The 19,440-nt window shown below is 42.4% G+C and overlaps 2 protein-coding genes across 2 annotated transcripts in view; one reads left to right on the top strand and one right to left on the bottom strand.

Moving 5' to 3' along the window:
- LOC127602106 (uncharacterized) overlaps nucleotides 1-8,179 on the top strand; it is a 29,853-nt gene extending 21,674 nt beyond the window's left edge. The window contains exons 11-19 of the mRNA XM_052067959.1: nucleotides 1,513-1,622; nucleotides 2,592-2,933; nucleotides 3,004-3,103; nucleotides 4,059-4,190; nucleotides 4,703-4,789; nucleotides 4,973-5,071; nucleotides 5,660-5,701; nucleotides 6,767-6,799; nucleotides 7,111-8,179. Of these exons, the coding sequence (XP_051923919.1) occupies nucleotides 1,513-1,622; nucleotides 2,592-2,933; nucleotides 3,004-3,103; nucleotides 4,059-4,190; nucleotides 4,703-4,789; nucleotides 4,973-5,071; nucleotides 5,660-5,701; nucleotides 6,767-6,799; nucleotides 7,111-7,141 (976 nt within the window). The 3' untranslated portion in view covers nucleotides 7,142-8,179. The remainder of the gene's footprint in view (nucleotides 1-1,512; nucleotides 1,623-2,591; nucleotides 2,934-3,003; nucleotides 3,104-4,058; nucleotides 4,191-4,702; nucleotides 4,790-4,972; nucleotides 5,072-5,659; nucleotides 5,702-6,766; nucleotides 6,800-7,110) is intronic.
- Nucleotides 8,180-8,229: 50 nt separating this feature from the next.
- Nucleotides 8,230-11,602, bottom strand: LOC127601795 (beta-1,3-galactosyl-O-glycosyl-glycoprotein beta-1,6-N-acetylglucosaminyltransferase-like). The gene is made up of 4 exons (XM_052067452.1): nucleotides 10,886-11,602; nucleotides 10,523-10,616; nucleotides 9,751-10,155; nucleotides 8,230-8,837 (listed from the first exon to the last, which is right to left on the bottom strand). Exons 1-4 carry the CDS (start codon nucleotides 11,203-11,205, stop codon nucleotides 8,349-8,351), a joined length of 1,308 nt encoding a protein of 435 aa, XP_051923412.1. The 5' UTR covers nucleotides 11,206-11,602; the 3' UTR covers nucleotides 8,230-8,348.
- Between the last annotated feature and the right edge of the window lie 7,838 nt (nucleotides 11,603-19,440).

The following is a 19,440-nucleotide window of genomic DNA, read 5'->3' as shown; positions in this document are numbered from 1 at the left end:
ATTTTTACAAATACACAATCACCCTGCATGTCATTGTTATTGCATCCAGCGAATTGTCATTGTGAGGGCTGCAGCATGACCAACCACGGTGCCAATATTACACATCTGCACCTGTACTCTGATTTGTAACAAGTCTCTGATACTACGGCACCTGAAAACGGGCTGTTAGGCCATGGCTCGCACAACAGAAGCAGTACATCTGCATTCTGGGCATTATTGTTCTGTGTGTCGAAGAACAGCGCACTCACACGTTTGGGGGCATTAAAAAATGGAGCTGCATTAATGTATCAAGTTACTTATTGAATAGCAGTGATCGTAATATTGATAATAATATTTAAAAATTATAACTGCCGTCGGGCAGTATCCTCCTATGTCACAATTTGATAATTTTATTCACAAATCTATACTCCTGGTCAGTCCTAATGTGTCTGTTATTTATTTATTTATTCTACACATTATTGACCAACCTAAAATATTGAAAATGGCTTGCTCACTTTGACAATGCAACGTTGTTGCAAAAAATGTCTCAGCCAGTTGAACAAACAACCCGTTTGATTGATTTTGGAGGTACGAGGATAAGCTTTACAAATATTTTTCATTTTTACAAACTTCACAGCCATATTCATGAAAATAATACTGTTATAATAGTCATTGTCAAAGATTAGATATTAATGATATTTCGCACAGATATACATGCGTTTTGGAGGTATAATAATAATAAAATTATCCGTCTGTTTATTAGTCTTAATCTTAGTAGTATTATATTGTGGGAATTAAATAATAGGAATAATTCTTATTACAATTTTATTGGCACACGCAATACTACATATTGTAATTTTTAGTTCATTCCACAAATCTGTGTCTGTGTCTGTATGTGTGTGTGTGTGTGTGTGTGTGTGTGCGCGCGCGTGTGCCTGTGTGTGTGTTTCTGTGTGTGTGTGTGTGTGTGTGAGTGTGTGTGTGCGTGTGTGTGTGTGTGCGCGTGTAGCTCAGTTTTAATAATGGATCCTCATTAACAGTTGCATCACTTGGCTCCCACTTTGTAATTCTGATGAATTGCCCCCTCCTCTTTTGGGTACATAGCCCTCCCCTGTCTTTCTTTGTGTGTGTATGTGTGAGTGTGTGTTGGTCGTTCTGTCATTGTGATGTGGTCATGTGATGCGGTGGCAAAGAAGCTGCTTCATGCTAAGGTAGGTGTGTAAATAAGATGAGAGTCCGTGCCCATATTTTCTTCTATTGTTAACAGGAATTATGGTAATCACATGTGGGGAGAGGGTCAATTGTCGAAATGGGATGCAGTGGGGTGGGGGAAGGGGCAACACTGTTCCGTATTGTTCCACTCATCCCACATGTGCAGCCTGCCATGAAGACTTACTTCATTTGTGCAAAAAATGTCTCTTGAGCGATTACGTTTTTGTTCCTTGGCTTTTGCGGCGTCTTTTTGTGTATGCTGGTCCTGGCGATAGTGGTGGTTGTATATGTCATGGATTGTGTTTCTGTGCCTCTGAGCAGACGAGAACACCACGAGGACCAACCAGCAGCAGGGACAACAACTACGACAACTATGATGATGATGAGGGGGACTTCCAGTGAGGAAGCCGAGGATGCAGAGAACAGGGAAGGTATGGTTATACACAGCTAAAGTTGTGTGGAGCTCTTACTGTCCCTTTAAGAGACAAATAAGCACCTCTCGCAAATAGACACCGCCACTTCGACCTGCTTTCAGATCATCTAAAGTTTAGTCAACTTTCATCCACTTAATCTGTTCGGCCAGGGGGTCCAGCAAGGGACAGTACAGTCTGTCAAATTCCCAAACACGCTACAGAGGTTCGCATCTGCAAGAAAATAAGTCATATATGACCCCAAAAATGCAAATGAGAAATGTTGTTCCAACAAAAAATATTTGGTCAAACATTTTACTGTACCTTTTGTTTGGGGAAGCTATTTTTTTCCGTTAAGATGATTAAGATGATTAAGTGACACAACCAAATGTTCTGTGGTGTGACATTTGCAGGTTATTTTCATCCAGTCCAATTCAAATTTCTTGGGAAAATAAATAAATTACAAAAACTCTGTGGATAATTCTTCAAATTTTGAGCATCGAAACACTTTGTAACTTGTGATGTTCGTTAAACTAACATTGTGGACGGGTTAGGGCTCAATGAGAGTGGGTTGCTGGGCAAGACGCTGCTCATTTACCGTCCCTTGCTTGACTGCAGGATCAACTTTCCACCAGTAGAGGGCACTAATAAACTTTGAAACGTTCATTGGGAGTTTGAAAAAAGTTCACAGTTGGATATAAACTGAAAATATACAGTATGCTTGTCAGATATTCTGTGTGGACCTATTTTTGTGACCAAATCACACAATTTTTGCCCCATTCGTGATTCGTGCATCTTGTTCAGATTCATGAACAAGATGCAAATTGGAGAAGCGTAATATTCATGAGCACAAGAAAAATCAGCTTTTTAGGGACTGTGTCCAGGGTGCGCATAATATTTAGAGGGTGTGTTATTCTCGAGAAATGACAGTAGTCAGCAGCAATATATCAATTAATAGTCTCTCTAAGCTCCCAATTTGTTTTGGGGTAGACCCTCCTTCCTCTGCAGACGCATCGAGCTCCAGTCAGAGGCGTAAGTTGTTGGCGCCGCCCATGAACGTATCACTGGAGCGCAGCGAAGACTCCCTGCTCTCTGAGGATGCCCTCGACACAGACGAGGAGGAAGCGGCTGTAGACACCGGAGACGACCTGGACGTGGACATCGAGGAGCTGGATACGTCGGAAGATGAGCGTGACCCCACCGTCCCACCGGAAGGGGGCCGCGAGGGCCACGAGGAAAGTCGACTGTGGAGGAGTGTGGTGATCGGCGAGCAGGAGCATCGCATCGACATGAAGTGCATCGAGGCCTATAAGAGGGTCATCTCGCACGGAGGTGCTGACGCGCACATATTCTCAACCTCTTGACACCTCCCATGTGTAACGCTCGTGATTTTCTTTGTCAGGTTATTACGCCGAGCAGAATGCCATCATCGTGTTTGCGGCCTGCTTCCTGCCTGACAGCGACTGCGATAGTTACAACTATGTCATGGAAAACCTTTTCTTGTAAGGAAAACTTCACTTACTAATACTGCGCTCTGAAAACTGCTTGGTTAAAAGTTTGCCAAATTGAGTGAATTTGTGAAACCAGCACTGGATCCAATATGGGCTGAAATGAACATTTGTATTTTTTATTTGTATTTTTTAGTTATTATGTTCCTTTTTGTTAATGATAAATACCATGATCCAACATTATTCGAAGAATATTTCACCGATCTAAAATAGCAAGCGGGCGGCCCGGTAGTCCAGTAGTTAGCACGTCGGCTTCACAGTGCAGAGGTACCGGGTTCGATCCCAGCTCCGGCCTCCCTGTGTGGAGTTTGCATGTTCTCCCCGGGCCTGCGTGGGTTTTCTCCGGGTGCTCCGGTTTCCTCCCACATTCCAAAAATATGCGTGGCAGGCTGATTGAACACTCTAAATTGTCCCTAGGTGTGAGTGTGAGCGTGGATGGTTGTTCGTCTATGTGTGCCCTGCGATTGGCTGGCAACCGATTCAGGGTGTCCCCCGCCTACTGCCCGGAGACGGCTGGGATGGGCTCCAGCACCCCCCGCGACCCTAGTGAGGATCAAGCGGTACAGAAGATGAATGAATGAATAAAATAGCAAGCAGCTTCAGTTCTTCAGCACACCCAAATCCAAACTTCAATCCAAAATATTTAACCCAACCTCGGGTATAATTAACCCAATGCTCACAAAATCCAACCCAGCACATGCGTTGGTACCTTGACATTTTTTATTTATTTTTATTTTTTTGCTTTTGAGTATTACTAAAGTAATGCCCTCACTTGTGGGCAAGGGGAGCCACTGGGGCAGATGCAATTTTCAGCCTTGTATTTGAACACCGGGAGAATTGAAAAGCAACCATGCAATAAATAAAAAAAAACACTCGCAAGGACCTGCCGCCGAAACGCCCAACCGGACTCCAGCTCCTGACGTGGTATTATTATATGTGTACTGTGTAGGTACGTCATAAGCACCTTGGAGCTCATGGTGGCAGAGGACTACATGATTGTTTACTTGAACGGCGCCACACCTCGCCGCAGGATGCCTGGCTTCACATGGATGAAGAAGTGCTACCAAATGATTGATCGGAGGTGACAATTTGTGTTGGCACATCAACAAGTTAGGGATTCTAGCCTGGGTTAAGGTTTGTAGTCAGGGTTCCTGAATCGTGGTTTTAAGCCAGGCTTAGGGTATTAAACAAGGGTTAAGGTTTCAAATTAGGGTTTTTTGAGTCCATTGTGGGTCTTTTGATCTCCCTTCCAACCATCCTGCCTTCCTTGCATTCTGCCTTCCCTAATTCCTTCATCTGTCCTTTCTTCCTTCAGTTCTTTTCTCTCCTGAATTCCATCCTTTGTTCCTTTCTTCCTCCCTTTACTCCATTCCTTCTTACATTTTCATCCTTCCTTCCTTCGTTCAACTCTTCCTTCATCCTATTTCCTAAAATCCTCTTAATTTGTGTTCTGGCTGGTCCACAATCATCCCAGCAATGGGACTCGGGTTGCCGTCACCGTTTGAAGTTGTTCAACTAAGATCCAGGTGCTACCTACTGTATTCTGCTTTAGGCTCTTTGTCTGGTCTCAATGATGATGTTTACTTCTTGCAGGCTGAAGAAGAACCTGAAGATGTTCATCATTGTCCATCCTTCCTGGTTCATCAGAACACTGTTAGGCATTACCAGACCCTTCATAAGGTTCATTGCGTCTCTTTTTTAACTCTATTAGTCATGGGAAGCGATCAAGTGCAAAGGGTTGCTTTAGTTTAGTTGACTTTAGTACGGGGCGTGAACATTTTTGCCACCTCTGGTTGATAGCCATTAGCCAATCTACAGTTCTATGTGCTTATCAAAACATTGTGTTTTGTGTGTTGTGTTCAGCACCAAATTCAGCAGTAAAATCAAGTATGTTGGCAGCCTGCAGGAGCTGGGACACATCATCCCCATGGAGTACGTCCACATTCCGCCCAGCATCGTTAAGTGAGTTTTTGTGGGGATTTAACTCCCAGACTTAATGCCACCATAACCACCTCACAATTGTAGAAACCATCAATACTTTACAACCCCCCCCCCCCAAAAAACGTAATATAACGGCAAACAACTGTGCCATGAATATCATCTAAAGCGGTCCAGAATCAATATTTATCTGACAAGAACAACACACAAAAGGTTTTGCTCTGACCTACCAGACAGAGGATGAGAACATGCTGACATCACTGAGGGCCTGCACTTTGACACCCAGTCTGACCGGGAATACTTTCTATATCAGCTCGCACTATCGAATTTGAAGGCCCCCCCCCCCCAAAAAAAAAAAATCCTACATCCACATACATGTACTGATAACCATGGCTCCCCTGAAGGCCCACTAGCACTTGTTAGTATACACCAACTGGCCACAACATTAGGTACAGCCTTATACCCCCCCCCGAGAACACCCAACACAATACAATCTGCATGCATTTTGTTTTGAAAATGGGAAGATTGTCCTTGCGGGCAAGCGACAAAAAAGGCCTTTGGTAAAAACCTCACTTTGTCTATTGAGCTTGATTTTCCATGTCCCTTTACAAGGTATGACCAACAGAGGGCAGCAAACACATTTGCATGCATGAGGTAAAAAGCACCGAGCCGCCGGTCACTGTACTAACCTTCATCAGATGCAGCCTCACACCCGTTCATTAACGTTTCTAAGGTCCATTTGTTACATTTATGGCTTTAAATCCTTTGCCTTCTCTGCTCACTTGGCGGTTTGTATGTTAAGACGCGCCTGCCAACTGTTCACACATTTCTCTAGTTGCGTTTTTTTTTAAATGATATGAAGGTGATTTTCCAGCATAGGTTGTGGTCCATTCATTGATTAAATTATGAAACTATTAACAATGACGGTGTTCCCCGCTGTAATGGAATTATCCTTTTTTTTAAGCGATTGCTTTTCTGTAGGTTTTACAGTGCACTTACCGGAATGCCCTCACATATGGGAAAGGAGAGCCACAGTCACCAATGCACCTTCAATTCATTTATAATTGCCAGGACAACACTCATATGCAAAGTTACCCCCACCAGGTCCCACCTCTTAAAAGCATATATAAACCGACACTACAGTCCAGGGAAACCAAGACAACAAAAGTCTTTGTACAAGGGAATCGATTTCACCTACACTTGATGGAGAAACACCATTTTGCAGATCTGTGATGGAGTCACTCTCCAAGCAGTGACAATAATTTCAAGTCAACATTAGGGTCAAATCATAACAGATTGTGGCTTCATTTCCCTTGACCGTGTCATTGCCTGGAAGCCATTGAGCCACACACCCTGCTGGAACTTTTCGATGCTTAAACGCTCTGAGGATTCCTTTCTGTTGTTCTTTGGAATAATTAACCAATTTTCTCAATTTTGCCTCCTCTTAACTGAACCCTCCTTGCTTGTCAAGAGTTTTCTTTTTTTTTTTGTTACAGCTGTGCTTCCTGCTTTTGTCCCATCCTAAATGTAATCCAACTTTTGTTTTGTTAAAAACAACAACAACAAAAAAATCACATATACTCCACTTTCCTGCACCCTACTCATGTGGGACAGTGGACACGGACTACTAATCTACAAACAATAATGAGGTCTCCCTGAAACAAACCCCCACCTCATTAACCTTTCTTCTGTGCCCTCTATTGCAATGCCACACACCAGGCTGGACTCAGCTTTAAAGGACGCCTCAGGAAAGTAAGTCTACACAAGCAACAACATAATACACGGTGGCATCATGATACAGCATTTGCACGATTGTTGCTTGTTTATAAGTACGGTGGGCTACTGGTTAGCACGTCCGCTTTACAGTGCAGAGGTGCAGGGTCCGATTCCGGCTCTGTAGCTTCTTGTGTGGAGTTTGCATGTTCTCTTGGGTTTTCTCCCACATTCCAAAAATATGCATGGCATACTGCCCAAAGCACCAGCCTATGTGCGCACGCGCCGATGTACCACAATACTGTTGTTATCCTGATTTCCATTAATCATTATCTTTTCCTGTCTGCCAGGTTTGACAGAAAGAGAAGTTTGGCCATTTGACAAAATGAGAGCTCCACTTATTCCCATCTTCCCGCCAACGGTGAGGAGCTTTCGGCGAGGCTTCGAGAGAGCACCACGTTAATTTGTACGTGGAAAGGAAGGTGCTTGCAAGTCTGCACTTAATGAGGTTTATATTGGAATCCATTTATTACTGTGTATTTACCACTTGACTAATATGCCTTTTCTTTCACTCGACTGTATTAGTAGCATTTCTGACCATGAATAACGTCTCATGCATTTGAACAATGTCGGCGTTTACAAAAAAAATCCACACAGACACACGCACACAATAAATCTCTGTACTGTACTTATCGATAGACTAATACGAGTCATTGACCAAGCATCGCTTTAAATCAGGGGTTGTATGAATGGATTGACTTTGAAAATCGCAAAATACCACCAACGATACCACGATACAACGTGATATATGGGAAGATCATCTACGATCGATTTTGATATGTGGGTAATTGGATTTTAAAAGAAAAACAATCGGATAGCTTTAAGATCAATTAGAGGCAAACTATCTGCTATAAATGACAATATCAGCAAAACTAAATAAGGGAACATCGTAAACAAGCAATATTAACACGGTAAAGTTAGTATCACTGTACAATTCTGATGCAATAATTCGCTTTTGGAATAAAAAGTACAGTACATGTATGTAACGTAAAGAAGGGAAATGCGTACATAAACAAACAAACAAAAAACTGTGACGGAAATGTGAATATTGATTCCTGTGTTGTCTACAACAGTTTTGTCCCGCCCCTGATTCGAACCTGACCACAGTCAACAATCTCAAATGCGGCTTACTCTACTAATACATTCTATCACTGTGAAAGTCTTTGGGGTAGCAAACTAGCACTTGAATGTGTCTGCGGTGACTTACTTGTGCATGACCTTCCCGCTCGTGTGCGAGTGTGTGCATGTGTGACCGAAGAATTGTTTACAAAGTCTCGTGTGTGTGCATTCCACACTTTTATTTGGGATTCTGCCATCATCTTAGTACTGTAAAATAAAGAAAAGACTGCTCATCCCTTGTCTAATGTGTCTCTATGTTTTATTCGGTATATGTAGCAATAAAAAAAAAATCCAAAATCCACAGACTGATTTGAGTTAATTTGCAGGCCAGTGCACCATCAACATGATTTGTGCTGGCCATGACGATTGGTCTTCTTGTAGATCACTGTAAATTCAACATGATTTGCAATCAACCAGACATCTGGGCGAGCGCTCTTTGTCGCAGGTATTTTTCCAGACAGTACATGGCGACAGGGTCCGTGTTCGTGTCAAACTTGTTGGCAAAGAGGTGCCGCTGCCTCAGCATCCACTGCAGGTCGCCGGCCCCGTACACGCATATGGCCCTTACATGGATGCCGTTGCACGGCGGGTACACGGCGTGTATGGAGGCTCGCTCGCCCTCGTGATCTTGCCACTTGACCAGCCGAGCCAGGGCGTAGATGTCGCTCACATCGTACTTGGTGCTGGCCCACATGGAGCCGGGCACGCCGGGCATGCGCTGAACAGTCGCCCACAGGAACTCGTCGGGGCTATATGTGTCCTTGGCCCACTCTATGAGGGCCAGGACACGCCGGTCCTCGAGAACGCTACGGACGAAGCCCCGAGTCACCACAATGTAGGCGTTCCCTGACAGGATGGGCAGTTGGAAGGGCGGCGGCTCCTTTACCTTTCCCACCCCCTGACACAAAGGGAAAGTCAAATTGTTCCATGTTTTATGATGACCCAACAACCACCGACGCCTTTAAAGTAATGAATGTTGTGTTTACCCTGGTTTCAACTTACAATTGAGACCACATTCTGGTTGTCAACAAATTACCTTGACCACCCTGCTCATTACTTTGTAGTGGACTATATAGAACAGGATTATATTGATCAGAAGATGTCATTCAGTATTCCCGGAATCCCAAAAGTGGCTCAATTAATGCATCAAATCTTTTTTTTTTAATAATAAAAACAACAAGGCTTCCTCTTTTGAAATTGCTTTGACTTACAATTAATTGATCAGTTTTATAAACTAAAAATGTTGTATTCACCCTATTAAGCGCCGACATGTTCCCCTGCATGTCTACACAAATAGAATTCTAATAAAATAATCTGATATACAGTATACAATTGTTTTTGTATACTGTATATTTTGTTATATTTTTTTATATACATATATATACAGTGTGTATATTCATTCATTCATTCATCTTCCAAACCACTTGATCCTCACTAGGGTCGCCGGGGGTGTTGGAGCCTATTCCAGCTGTCCCCAGGCAGTAGGGGGGGGACACCCTGAATCGGATGCCAGCCAATCGCAGGGCACACAGAAACGAACAACCATTCGCACTCACACTCACACCTAGGGTCAATTTAGAGTGTTTAATCAGCCTGCCACGCATGTTTTTGGAATGTGGGAGGAAACCGGAGCACCCGGGGAAAACCCACGCAGGCCCGGGGAGAACATGCAAACTCCACACAGGGAGGCTGGAGCTGGAATCGAATCCGGTACCTCTGCACTGTGAAGCCGACGTGCTAACCACTGTCAAATTCACACATAAAATATTACTGGTCAAGGTACAATGCTATTTCTACATCTACAGTCTTACCTTGATGCGTCCATCCACTTCCTGGTGAACCCCCTGAACCCTCCACATCTTTTCCTTGGGCATCTTCTCCGACTCCAGGCTGTTGGCGCCGTTGAGCGCCTGAAGCGCCCGCACCATCTCCAGGTTGGTCTTAAGGGGGAAGTCCTGGCCACAGAGGTTGATGAGGTACCTCCACGCCACGCCTGTGCCCAGCAGCTCGGACATGCAGTTAAGGTCGGCCTGGACCCGGGACCAGCCGGCGTAGACCACGCTCTCTCGCCGGCTGGCAAGGAACACATTGGGGAAGCAGGAGGCCACGGCTGAAACTGCAGCCAGCACTGACGGCGACGCCTTCAGGTCCACATGGATGCAGTAGATGTTCTGAGGAGCGTAGATGGCCCGGAGGAGACGCTCAAAGTTCTGAACCTACAAAAGCAACGGGGTAGATGGACTTCTACAGTGGCGAATAAAGTTGTCTTTAATTTGTCAATCTATATTTATGAATGGAATAAGATGACATTCACCACATATGTCCACAGAGTTTGCCAAACTGCGCCTCGATTATATCTGCCAAAACTGCATTACACCACCTGCACCACAACTTAGACCTGCTCCAAGCTAGCCTCAATTCTAGTTTACTTTTTTTTTCACTAAATAATCAGCTGCGCCGGGGGCGTGTAATGAAAAGATGCCCTTGGTCCACTGGAATACCCGGCGAGGCACAGCACTGTCTGCCAAATTCCCAAACACGGCAAACTAGACTTGAAGATGTACAGGTTTGCTGTCACCATACCTTGTGATGCACAACGATGGAGTAAGCCAGCGGAAAGTCCTTCTCCTCCGAGCTCAGGGGGAATGTGAGATACTTCCTGCTTGACTTGAACTTCCTGTGGTAGGAGAGAGACTCTCAAAATATTAGAACAGTTCTTGGCCCGCCGCTGTGAATTTTTTTTTTTTTTTTACCAATTTCTGCAAAAATTCTGGTCACTCCAAAGGATTCACATAGTTGTTCAGGTTTGTTACTAACATGAAATCCGTCCAGCTTAAGTCCGTCAAAAAACAAACAAACAAAAAAAAAATCCCTAATGTGGCCTCGGTGTTCCTGTATCCTTGAATGGGGGTCGGGGGGTACAAAATACAGTATACAAAGCCTCACCTGCAGTCTTTAGTGGCGTTCACGTAAAATTGGTCAGGGATACTGAGGCGCTTGCGGAAGTCTTTGGTTATGGTCAACAACTTGGCCTGCTCCAATGCCTGCCGCTCACCCCTCAAGATGGCAGAGCAGTTGCACGCCTTCTCCGGGCTGTCGTCATCGTCACCGTAGTCAAGCCAAGTGTAGCGTCCGACGATACCTGGAGTGGGATTCCAGCCCACTTTGACAATCCCACTGATTAGTGAGAGCATACAAAGGGTGGCCAGCAGGGCGGCCAGCTTGAGACACAAGTGATTGCCCTGTACCCTCGTGCTCAGCCACATCTGTCAGCTGTCAAAACGACATGGACAGTACATAATAATAATTTTCAAATCATAAAGGAGTGATTTCACAATTTTAAAAAAATGAAAATTTCAATTAAACTTTGTTTTTAAATCTTTGTATTTTACAAAATATTCTGAAATTATTATTTTTTTTTGTAGATAGCAACCACTTCATGTGGCCTGCCTTGATTCTGGCTCTGTAGCTTCCTGTGTGGAAGAAGCTAAAATCTCTTGGGTTTTCTCCCACATTCCAAAAAGATGCATGGCATACTGCCCAAAGACAGATGGGATAGGCTCCAGCACGCCCGTGGCGCTCGTGAGGATAAGCAGATTTGAAAATGGATGAATAGTTATTCATAATTGCAATTGAGATAAAAGGATTATGGGTCACATTTTTTGGTGGAAACATTTTTTGAAATGATTTTGGTCATATTGTCCATATGATAAAAATATGCGGGCGGCCCAGTAGTCCAGTGGTGAGCACGTCAACTTCACAGTGCAGAGGTACCAGGTTCAATTCCAGCTCCGGCCTCCCTGTGTGGAGTTTGCATATTCTCCCCGGGCCTGGGTGGGTTTTCTCGGGGTGCTCCGGTTTCTTCCCACTAAAAACGCCTTACTATACATGGACGTGTTTTTTTCAGCTAAAAATGCCTTACTATACATGGTCGTTTTTTTTCGGCTAAAAACACCGTCCTATACATGGTCGTTTTTTTCCGGCCGAAAACGCCTTACTATACATGGAGATTTTTTTTCAGCTAAAAACGCCTTACTATACATGGTCGTTTTTTTTCGTTTTTACTTCTTTATTTTATTATTTTATTTTCGTATTTTTATAATATTCGACAGAATATTCCAAACAGACACAAACACTCATCCTAATTTCATTACTTTCATTCTAATGCTGTGGAAATCCCCGCCTGTTGTCTCTGCTTCATATTAATATTGTTGCTGTCGTCATGTGACTTAACTTTACGAGGAAACGCCCCACAATTACGCACCAAAGTGCCACAAATTGTACTACTGAGTGTTGTGTAAAGAAAGTTTCCTCTTGATGAGTGACTCACGAACCCTCCTCAAATCATGTCAGTGACATTTCATTGTGAGTCACAGCAATATGAGCTGTTATATTGCCAATGTTAATGTTCTCAGTTTAGCTTTTATATGATTGGTGCATCATTCTTAGCTGAGCCTTCCATGGGGTGCTTACCAGAACCTTCACAAGATCAAGAGGTGCTTGACCCGTTACCGCGCACGCATATACACATGCACACCACGATGAGCAACAGCCTAACACGGAGGCATGCACACACTTTTGCAGCCTGTCGTAGCTCACACGTACCGTTTTAAAGTGCTTCCCTCGGTCCTCTAGATTCCTATTCTTTGTCCGTATTCCAAATCCTTGGCCTTGGCCTCGGAGTCAAGTCCTTGGCCTTGGACCTCGCGTTGCCGGCCCTTGGACACAACACTGGTCCGTGCTGTCGCTGAATTGTACATGAAACAAACTATGAATGAGAACAATGATGATGATAAAGGATATAGCGCGACAGCTCTGATCACAAGCTGCAATTGCAGACTGCTGAGCGCTAACAACCTCCAGGGACACAGGTCACGCCTCACTGTAGGTTAAAGATTTACCTGCTTTTCTTCTAATACTTTTTGTGAAAATGAAACTGATTGGATAATTAGGGTGCCGTGCACATTAACACAAAAAATATATTACTAACATGCACGAAGACACATAAATGGTTGTTTGTTTTTTTATTTTCTCCTCTACGCCCCTCGCGATCGACTCGGGGCAGTCCGCGATCTACCGTCAATGATGACATAATGGGCACCTCTATTTATACTTATATATACTTAGATCTTCATTTGCTTATCAGGCACAGCACAATTAAGGTTTCTTCTGTAATTCATTTTATGTGCTCCAAGTTCCAGTTCAAGTACAAGCAGAGGCACTGATATTGTTTTTTTTAAAGTCCCCCATATGTTCCTATTAGTCATTTCCCGATCAAGCCTAAATGAATGGGTGTGGTAAATGATCTATTGCAGTCAGATGCATGCCAAGTCATTTTTTTTAAAGATCAAATCTGTAATACTACTGTGGATGTGGCTTCAGATGTGGAAACACAATAATGTGACTGCAAATTATCATGACTTCGAACAAACAACAATAGAGGGGCCGGGGGAGGATATCAAAGTGAGACATCCCGCAAGATTGGCTTGAACACAAAATCCCAGATTCTGCTCACCAAAAGTGGCCATTGTAATTGTTGAGAAAGCTGTCTTTTGCATGTGTCTTTGTTCATTTAGTAGCAACATTTGCATGAATAATGAAAATGTAATTTAAGCTGTCTCAAAAGGAGCTGCTGTGAACAATAAACATTCATATGAGACGCAGCTCAACAGTACCAAAAACAAACAAACAAACAATGTGATGGTCATTCGTTCATTTAATTTAAACATGTTACCAGGCGTGGAAGAACTACTTACACTCTTCGTAGCTTATGGAACATGCTCATTCAAGTGCCCCTGCGCTGCTCCTTCTTCTATCTATCTATCCATCCATCCATTTTCCGATCCGCTTTATCTCACAAAGTGTCGTGGAAGATGCAGGAGCCAATCCCAGCTGTCTTCGGGCAGTCGGCAGGGGACACCCTGAACCGGTTGCCAGCCAATCGCAGGGCACAGAGAGAGGAACAACCATCCGTGCTCACGCTCACACCGAAGGACAAGTTTTGAGTGTTCAACCAGCCTGCCATGCATGTTTTTGGAATGTGGGAGGAAACCGGAGTACCCGGCGAAAACCAACGTAGGCCCGTGGAGAAGAAACCCACGCAGGCCCGTGGAAAACATGCAAACTCCACACAAGGACAGATAGTTGTATGAAACAGAAATATATACTTCATTTAGATTTGATCATCAAAAATAGAGGAATACAAGTTGCCAGTTGTTTTGGCCAGAGATAAAGAATATATGCCTGTGAATCGTGTCGTATTGGATTGGATAAACTTTATTGTCAAATGTAATGTATGTGTAACATACAGCACAGATGAAATTTCTTCCCTCTCAACATAAAACAAGAGGAGCCGCTCTGCCTTTGAATTTCACTGACATCTGGGGCAGTTTTGTCCACAATGTTACAGAGGGCAAAGTTATTGAACCACCTCATATCCGCCCCCCTCAGATTCAGATGATTTCTGAATAGCAAGGCGTCAGAGAGTGAGTAATATTTACAAATGGGAGATGTTGTGATATTATTAGTGGCCCGGGCCCTTGAGGGATTGCACACCGTGTGTGGTGTGATATCAATCAGAGTCTCCAAAAGTCATCAGTCACCCTTCAACTTCCTTTTACAAACTTGAATAACGCATTTGATACGAAACATCTTGCAAGTAATTAACAATGATGGATTGTAAATTCAGACGTCATGGAGGCCGTAATTATATTGACTAACTTGCGCCAAGATTGGGGAGGAAGATAAAACATCATGACTTTATTTGATTTCTGGAAGCTGGTGTTGTATAAAAATCGCAGCCATCATTTGGAACAAGCCAAACTCATATTTATTCCCTCTCGGTTGACGATTTCCTAACATGATACGTAATTAACATGATGAAATGATCAAGGCCGTCCTTCAATGCTGCGTTTCTTTACCATCTAAAAAAATACACACACAAAATTGATTATGAATTATACCTCTTTTTTAAAGAGAAACATGTAAGCATGGCATTACGAACTGGAATAAAGTAATTTCATATTTTACACATTGCATCACAAATGTTCTTTTTGTTGTGATTGTAAAAAAAAAAAAATTCACGAATCACAGATAATGAATGCCTGTGAATTATGTATTGCTGCACCGGTTGTACTAAAATATGAGTTGTATAAAGGTTTATGATTTACCACGATACGATGCTAGTTTAATTAGCCTGGCTATGTGATTTCACAATGTGCATTAGCATTAGGCTAGCAGATTTTCAGAAGGCAAGTTACGTGGTTTGGTTCAATCCTCATGTAATTCTCTTTTCTTTCGGTTTTCTTAAACAGTAAACTTCAACTGAGAGTAGCGATAAAGAACTTGCAGCAAGCACACTTGATTTCTTTTTGAAGAAATGTTCACTGACAATGCAGATTCCTCAGAAACTCACGTTGGCATTTTAAGGTTTGAGGTATGACTGCGGAGCAATAATATTGAGAGGTTCGTCTAAAATGATGGTCGCCTTCATTGAAAGCTCCCTAGACATATTTTCAGTTAACAAGCTTTCAGGCATACAATAGTTTTTAAACATTTTGTCATGTCCAAAATTCAGGGTGGATTGTAAGGTAACACTTCTATTCCAGCAAGACTCTTCTTCCCAAAGTGGGTGTGTTATTTTCATTTCACACCACCAAATGCTGCGGTCATACATGTGTCTTGCATGTGGATCGTCAACTTCATTGCTTGGTTACGTCAGCCAAGCCGCCAAAACAACCCTAACAATGGAACCAGTGTGTCAAAGTGCCACTTCATGAAAATATGAGCAAATTATATCCGGAAAGTTTCAACTTTTTCATGAAGATTCATCATTTCCCGAAGTGTGTTATGTGGAATCTGGGCATCGCTGTTAGTTTTTTTTAAAATCGAATTCTGCGAGCACAACACTTCTAATTTATAAAAAAGACAATTGCAGGCACATGAAACGCAGTGAATCACAGTCATGGTCAAGTGACAATTTCCAAAGTAAACGTGCTCATAAATAAGCAAGAACCCACACAAAAGTCAATCCAAGCACATAAATAATGTGGATTGTTTGCTATTGTGGAAGTCGTTTGTAGAACGGTGCCGCATCATGACTGGGAGTTCTTTGAAAACATTTTTAAAACTGGAAAAGAGAGAACACCACCATGGTAGCAGAAATTAGCTTGGCGGTGTTATTTCTGCCAAGTCATGCTTCTCTCTTTTTTTTTCTCTGTTTGGCTAAAAACATGAAATCATACTGAAATAAACTTGATTGAAAAAAATGCCAAAACCCGGTTACATTTAATATCTAAACTGCTCTTCAAGAGATAGGGACAAGAGACTTTTAGATGGCGCAACTTCCAAGCGTTTGTTTTCCATCATCTCTTGGTGTTCCTACATGGCGACCTTGAGAAATGAAGTAGAAGAAATAATTTTTCCACCTCCTGTCTGGAAAACTGCCTGATAAATTCCAGAGGCCGTGTTCGTTCTCAAGCTGGAATTGTGCTTTGGTTTTCCTGGAAGTGATAGAGAGACTGGTTCACAAAACACCTTTTGTTGACGCAGTTAAATATTATACTAAAATACAGTCAGTTTTATTGTGACGAATGTTACAAGGGAGTCTTTCAACCTGATGAAACATTTACAGCAGTGGTCCTCAACTAGAAATGCTTTAGGTCCACTTTTTTATTATTTATTTATTTTATTTTATAAGACCAAGGTCCGGTCTCATGCATGGTTGTCATGGGAACCAGGGCTATATGCCCATTTAGTATGGTGAAGCCAAGCTTATACAAATCAACACTCCTCACAACTAACCAATAATGTGGTGCGTGAAAATAACAATTATTCACTTTGCCAGTACACAGCAAATAATGAGAGATATAGTGTTGAGGCACAGGAACTCTTTTATTTTGTTAAGATGTGCCTGCTTAAGAATACAAATAGCCCTTTTAGGGAAATAAGACATTATTACTTTAACTTTGTTAAACAGTAGTTGTATTTTTTTCCCTTCGTTTAACAAAAGCAAAACATCTGCAATACATCTGTTCGTGCACGCAAATAATACAACTGATAATTTTAACGAGCGATCGCGGTAATGCGCAGATTATAGTCCAAAAATATAAAATGTATAACGTAAAAATCACTTTATAATTTATTATTTTATACAATTTGCCGAGGGTGCGGACAGAGGAGGTCAGCGGTCCGGTCGTGGATCGCGGTCCGCCAGTTGAGGAAGACTGATTTACAGTATATCTAAAGGTTTGGGGAATTATTATATGTGATAAAAAAAAAAAAAAACTCACTCATCCAAAAACCTCCCATGCCCCTAAAAAATCCCAAAACAAAACCACATAAGCCCTCACACCAAGGCACCCCAAAAATGTTTTTCCTTAAAAAAATCCTCTCACATTACACATTCCACTTGTCCTAAAAAAAACCTGAAACAGCTTTCATTTTCAGGTGGCTCAGAAAATGTTTTATGTTTGCATTACCTGAACCGTTATCGATGTATCGGGCAGCCGTATTGACATTCACGGCAATTTCGAGAGAAATTAGCATGAATTTTTAGCATGGCTTGCACCATTATTCACGTTGGAAGTGTCTTTGCTTTTAAATGTTGTCTTCTTCACAATTACAATTGTAATCCAGGCCCACGATTACTTCGTTAGCTTAATATCGCACTGCCGCAAATAAATGGCCACTGACATTGACCTTGGACTACTTTGTGGACCCGCCTTTTAAATGAGAGCGTGTCCTGACATTTTCTGCTTTCCAAAAAAAAAAAAACCTCATGCGCACATATCAGAAACAAGCAAGGTATTTTTTGCGGGTATGATTTTGTTTATAGGAACATTTTGTTATTGATCGCAGACATACTTTAAATTTTTCATTGTGCTCTCAACATACACATGAAAACCTTTTAAGTCATCCAAGTGAAGGCCTTATCCAATAGCCTCCCATCCTCCTCCTCTTTGGACACTGTGTATGAGGAAGTTTGGCTTCAAATGAAAAGGCCGCCGCCCAAACTAATATGTCATCCAGGATAGCAATAAACTGAGAAACCATTTACCATTCACATAAACCAGGATGATAAAAATAGGCCAGGATACATTGCATAAATAAAGCAAAACTTTGGAACGTTCATGTCATGGGCCATACTCGCAGACTTCTGTCCTCTCTTGTGGTCCGATGCTTGTCATCCACATCGCCTTTACATTCTTCAGGCCTCCATGTTCATCTTCTTCGAGGAAATGAAAAATAAGAGACCGGCATCCATCGAGGACTCACACACATGTATATACAGTATATATTGTACAATGTCATAAATAAATATATTGTTGAAAGTGGCGATTGACTTGAAGTAGTCATTTCATGCTTTGAAAACAACCGCGAAAATAATAAATCTGTTTTTTCTTCAACCGAAATGTCTACCTAAATACCTAAAGAAGCATGCAGATCATTCACACTTCACACACATTGAAGGAAGGCAAAAACCCCCAAAACAAATCGAAATTATACGAATTTATTTGGAATATTTCTTGAAGATATTGAAAATACAAACAAGGGAGGAAAAAAAAACATTTATGTTGTTTTCAGCCATGGTCCTGAACCGTAAATACGCAAATTTGTATTTTGCTCATTTCCAACACTCCGGACACGTCACCTCAAGAGCACAGTGCTGCCTTCAATTGTATTGCAAGACAAAGCCACATTCAATTTCTAAACGTTTTGACCAAATGAAAAGAAACCGCAAGAACAGAATCAACTCGCTACCCTGCATGAGTATTCATTCATTCTGATGCCAATTCAAATACGCGGCATTTTTCTTGTTGATGAAACAAGCAGCATACCGAGTCTATCGCAGGCAGAGCGCCGATGAAAGCTCCCGTATCTTTTCCCTTTCTTCATCCAGAGACATTTGGGTGGTTCATTGACACGAGTATCTCTGCTGACCCAAGATAGGACAGCTTCCTGCTTCTCTGTGTCTCCTGTGCCCGTGTCGTGGCCTGATAATCACCCGTTTTACCAGCAGGCATCACTTGAACTCGACCTGGCTGGGCCCGAAATGAACGTGGGCCGACATGGCTCCCTAACAAGGCACGGAACATCGGGGGAGTGATGGGATACGGACACTCGACAGCTATCAGACTATCAAAGGTGAGTGAGTCAACAAGTCTTCCTCTTTATTTAGGCTTCGTCACGACAGGGGAAAGAGGAAATATTTTGTCTGGGAATGCATGTTATCTGCTGATTTATCTTCAAAGTTGACTTGCAACGGACCGATTGCAAGAATGCTGCCATTTTAAGTCCAAATAAGGAACTACAGGCACATCTCAATTGATTGGAACATTACTTTGCAAAGTGTTAATTGGGACCCTGACAGCGCTATGAGGGGGGGAAAAAAATCATTGACAGGGCAGAGTAGAAGTAAGAATGTACTTTTAAGATCATGACATTTGCCTTTATAATCTGTTTATTTAGGGCCGTTTTTTAAACTTTTATGTACAATTGCA

Source organism: Hippocampus zosterae, chromosome 6, assembly GCF_025434085.1.
Source record: "Hippocampus zosterae strain Florida chromosome 6, ASM2543408v3, whole genome shotgun sequence".
Classification (NCBI taxonomy): Eukaryota; Metazoa; Chordata; class Actinopteri; order Syngnathiformes; family Syngnathidae; genus Hippocampus; species Hippocampus zosterae.
The sequence above is the reverse complement of the archived record's forward strand: the minus strand, read 5'-3'. Positions and strand labels throughout refer to the sequence as shown.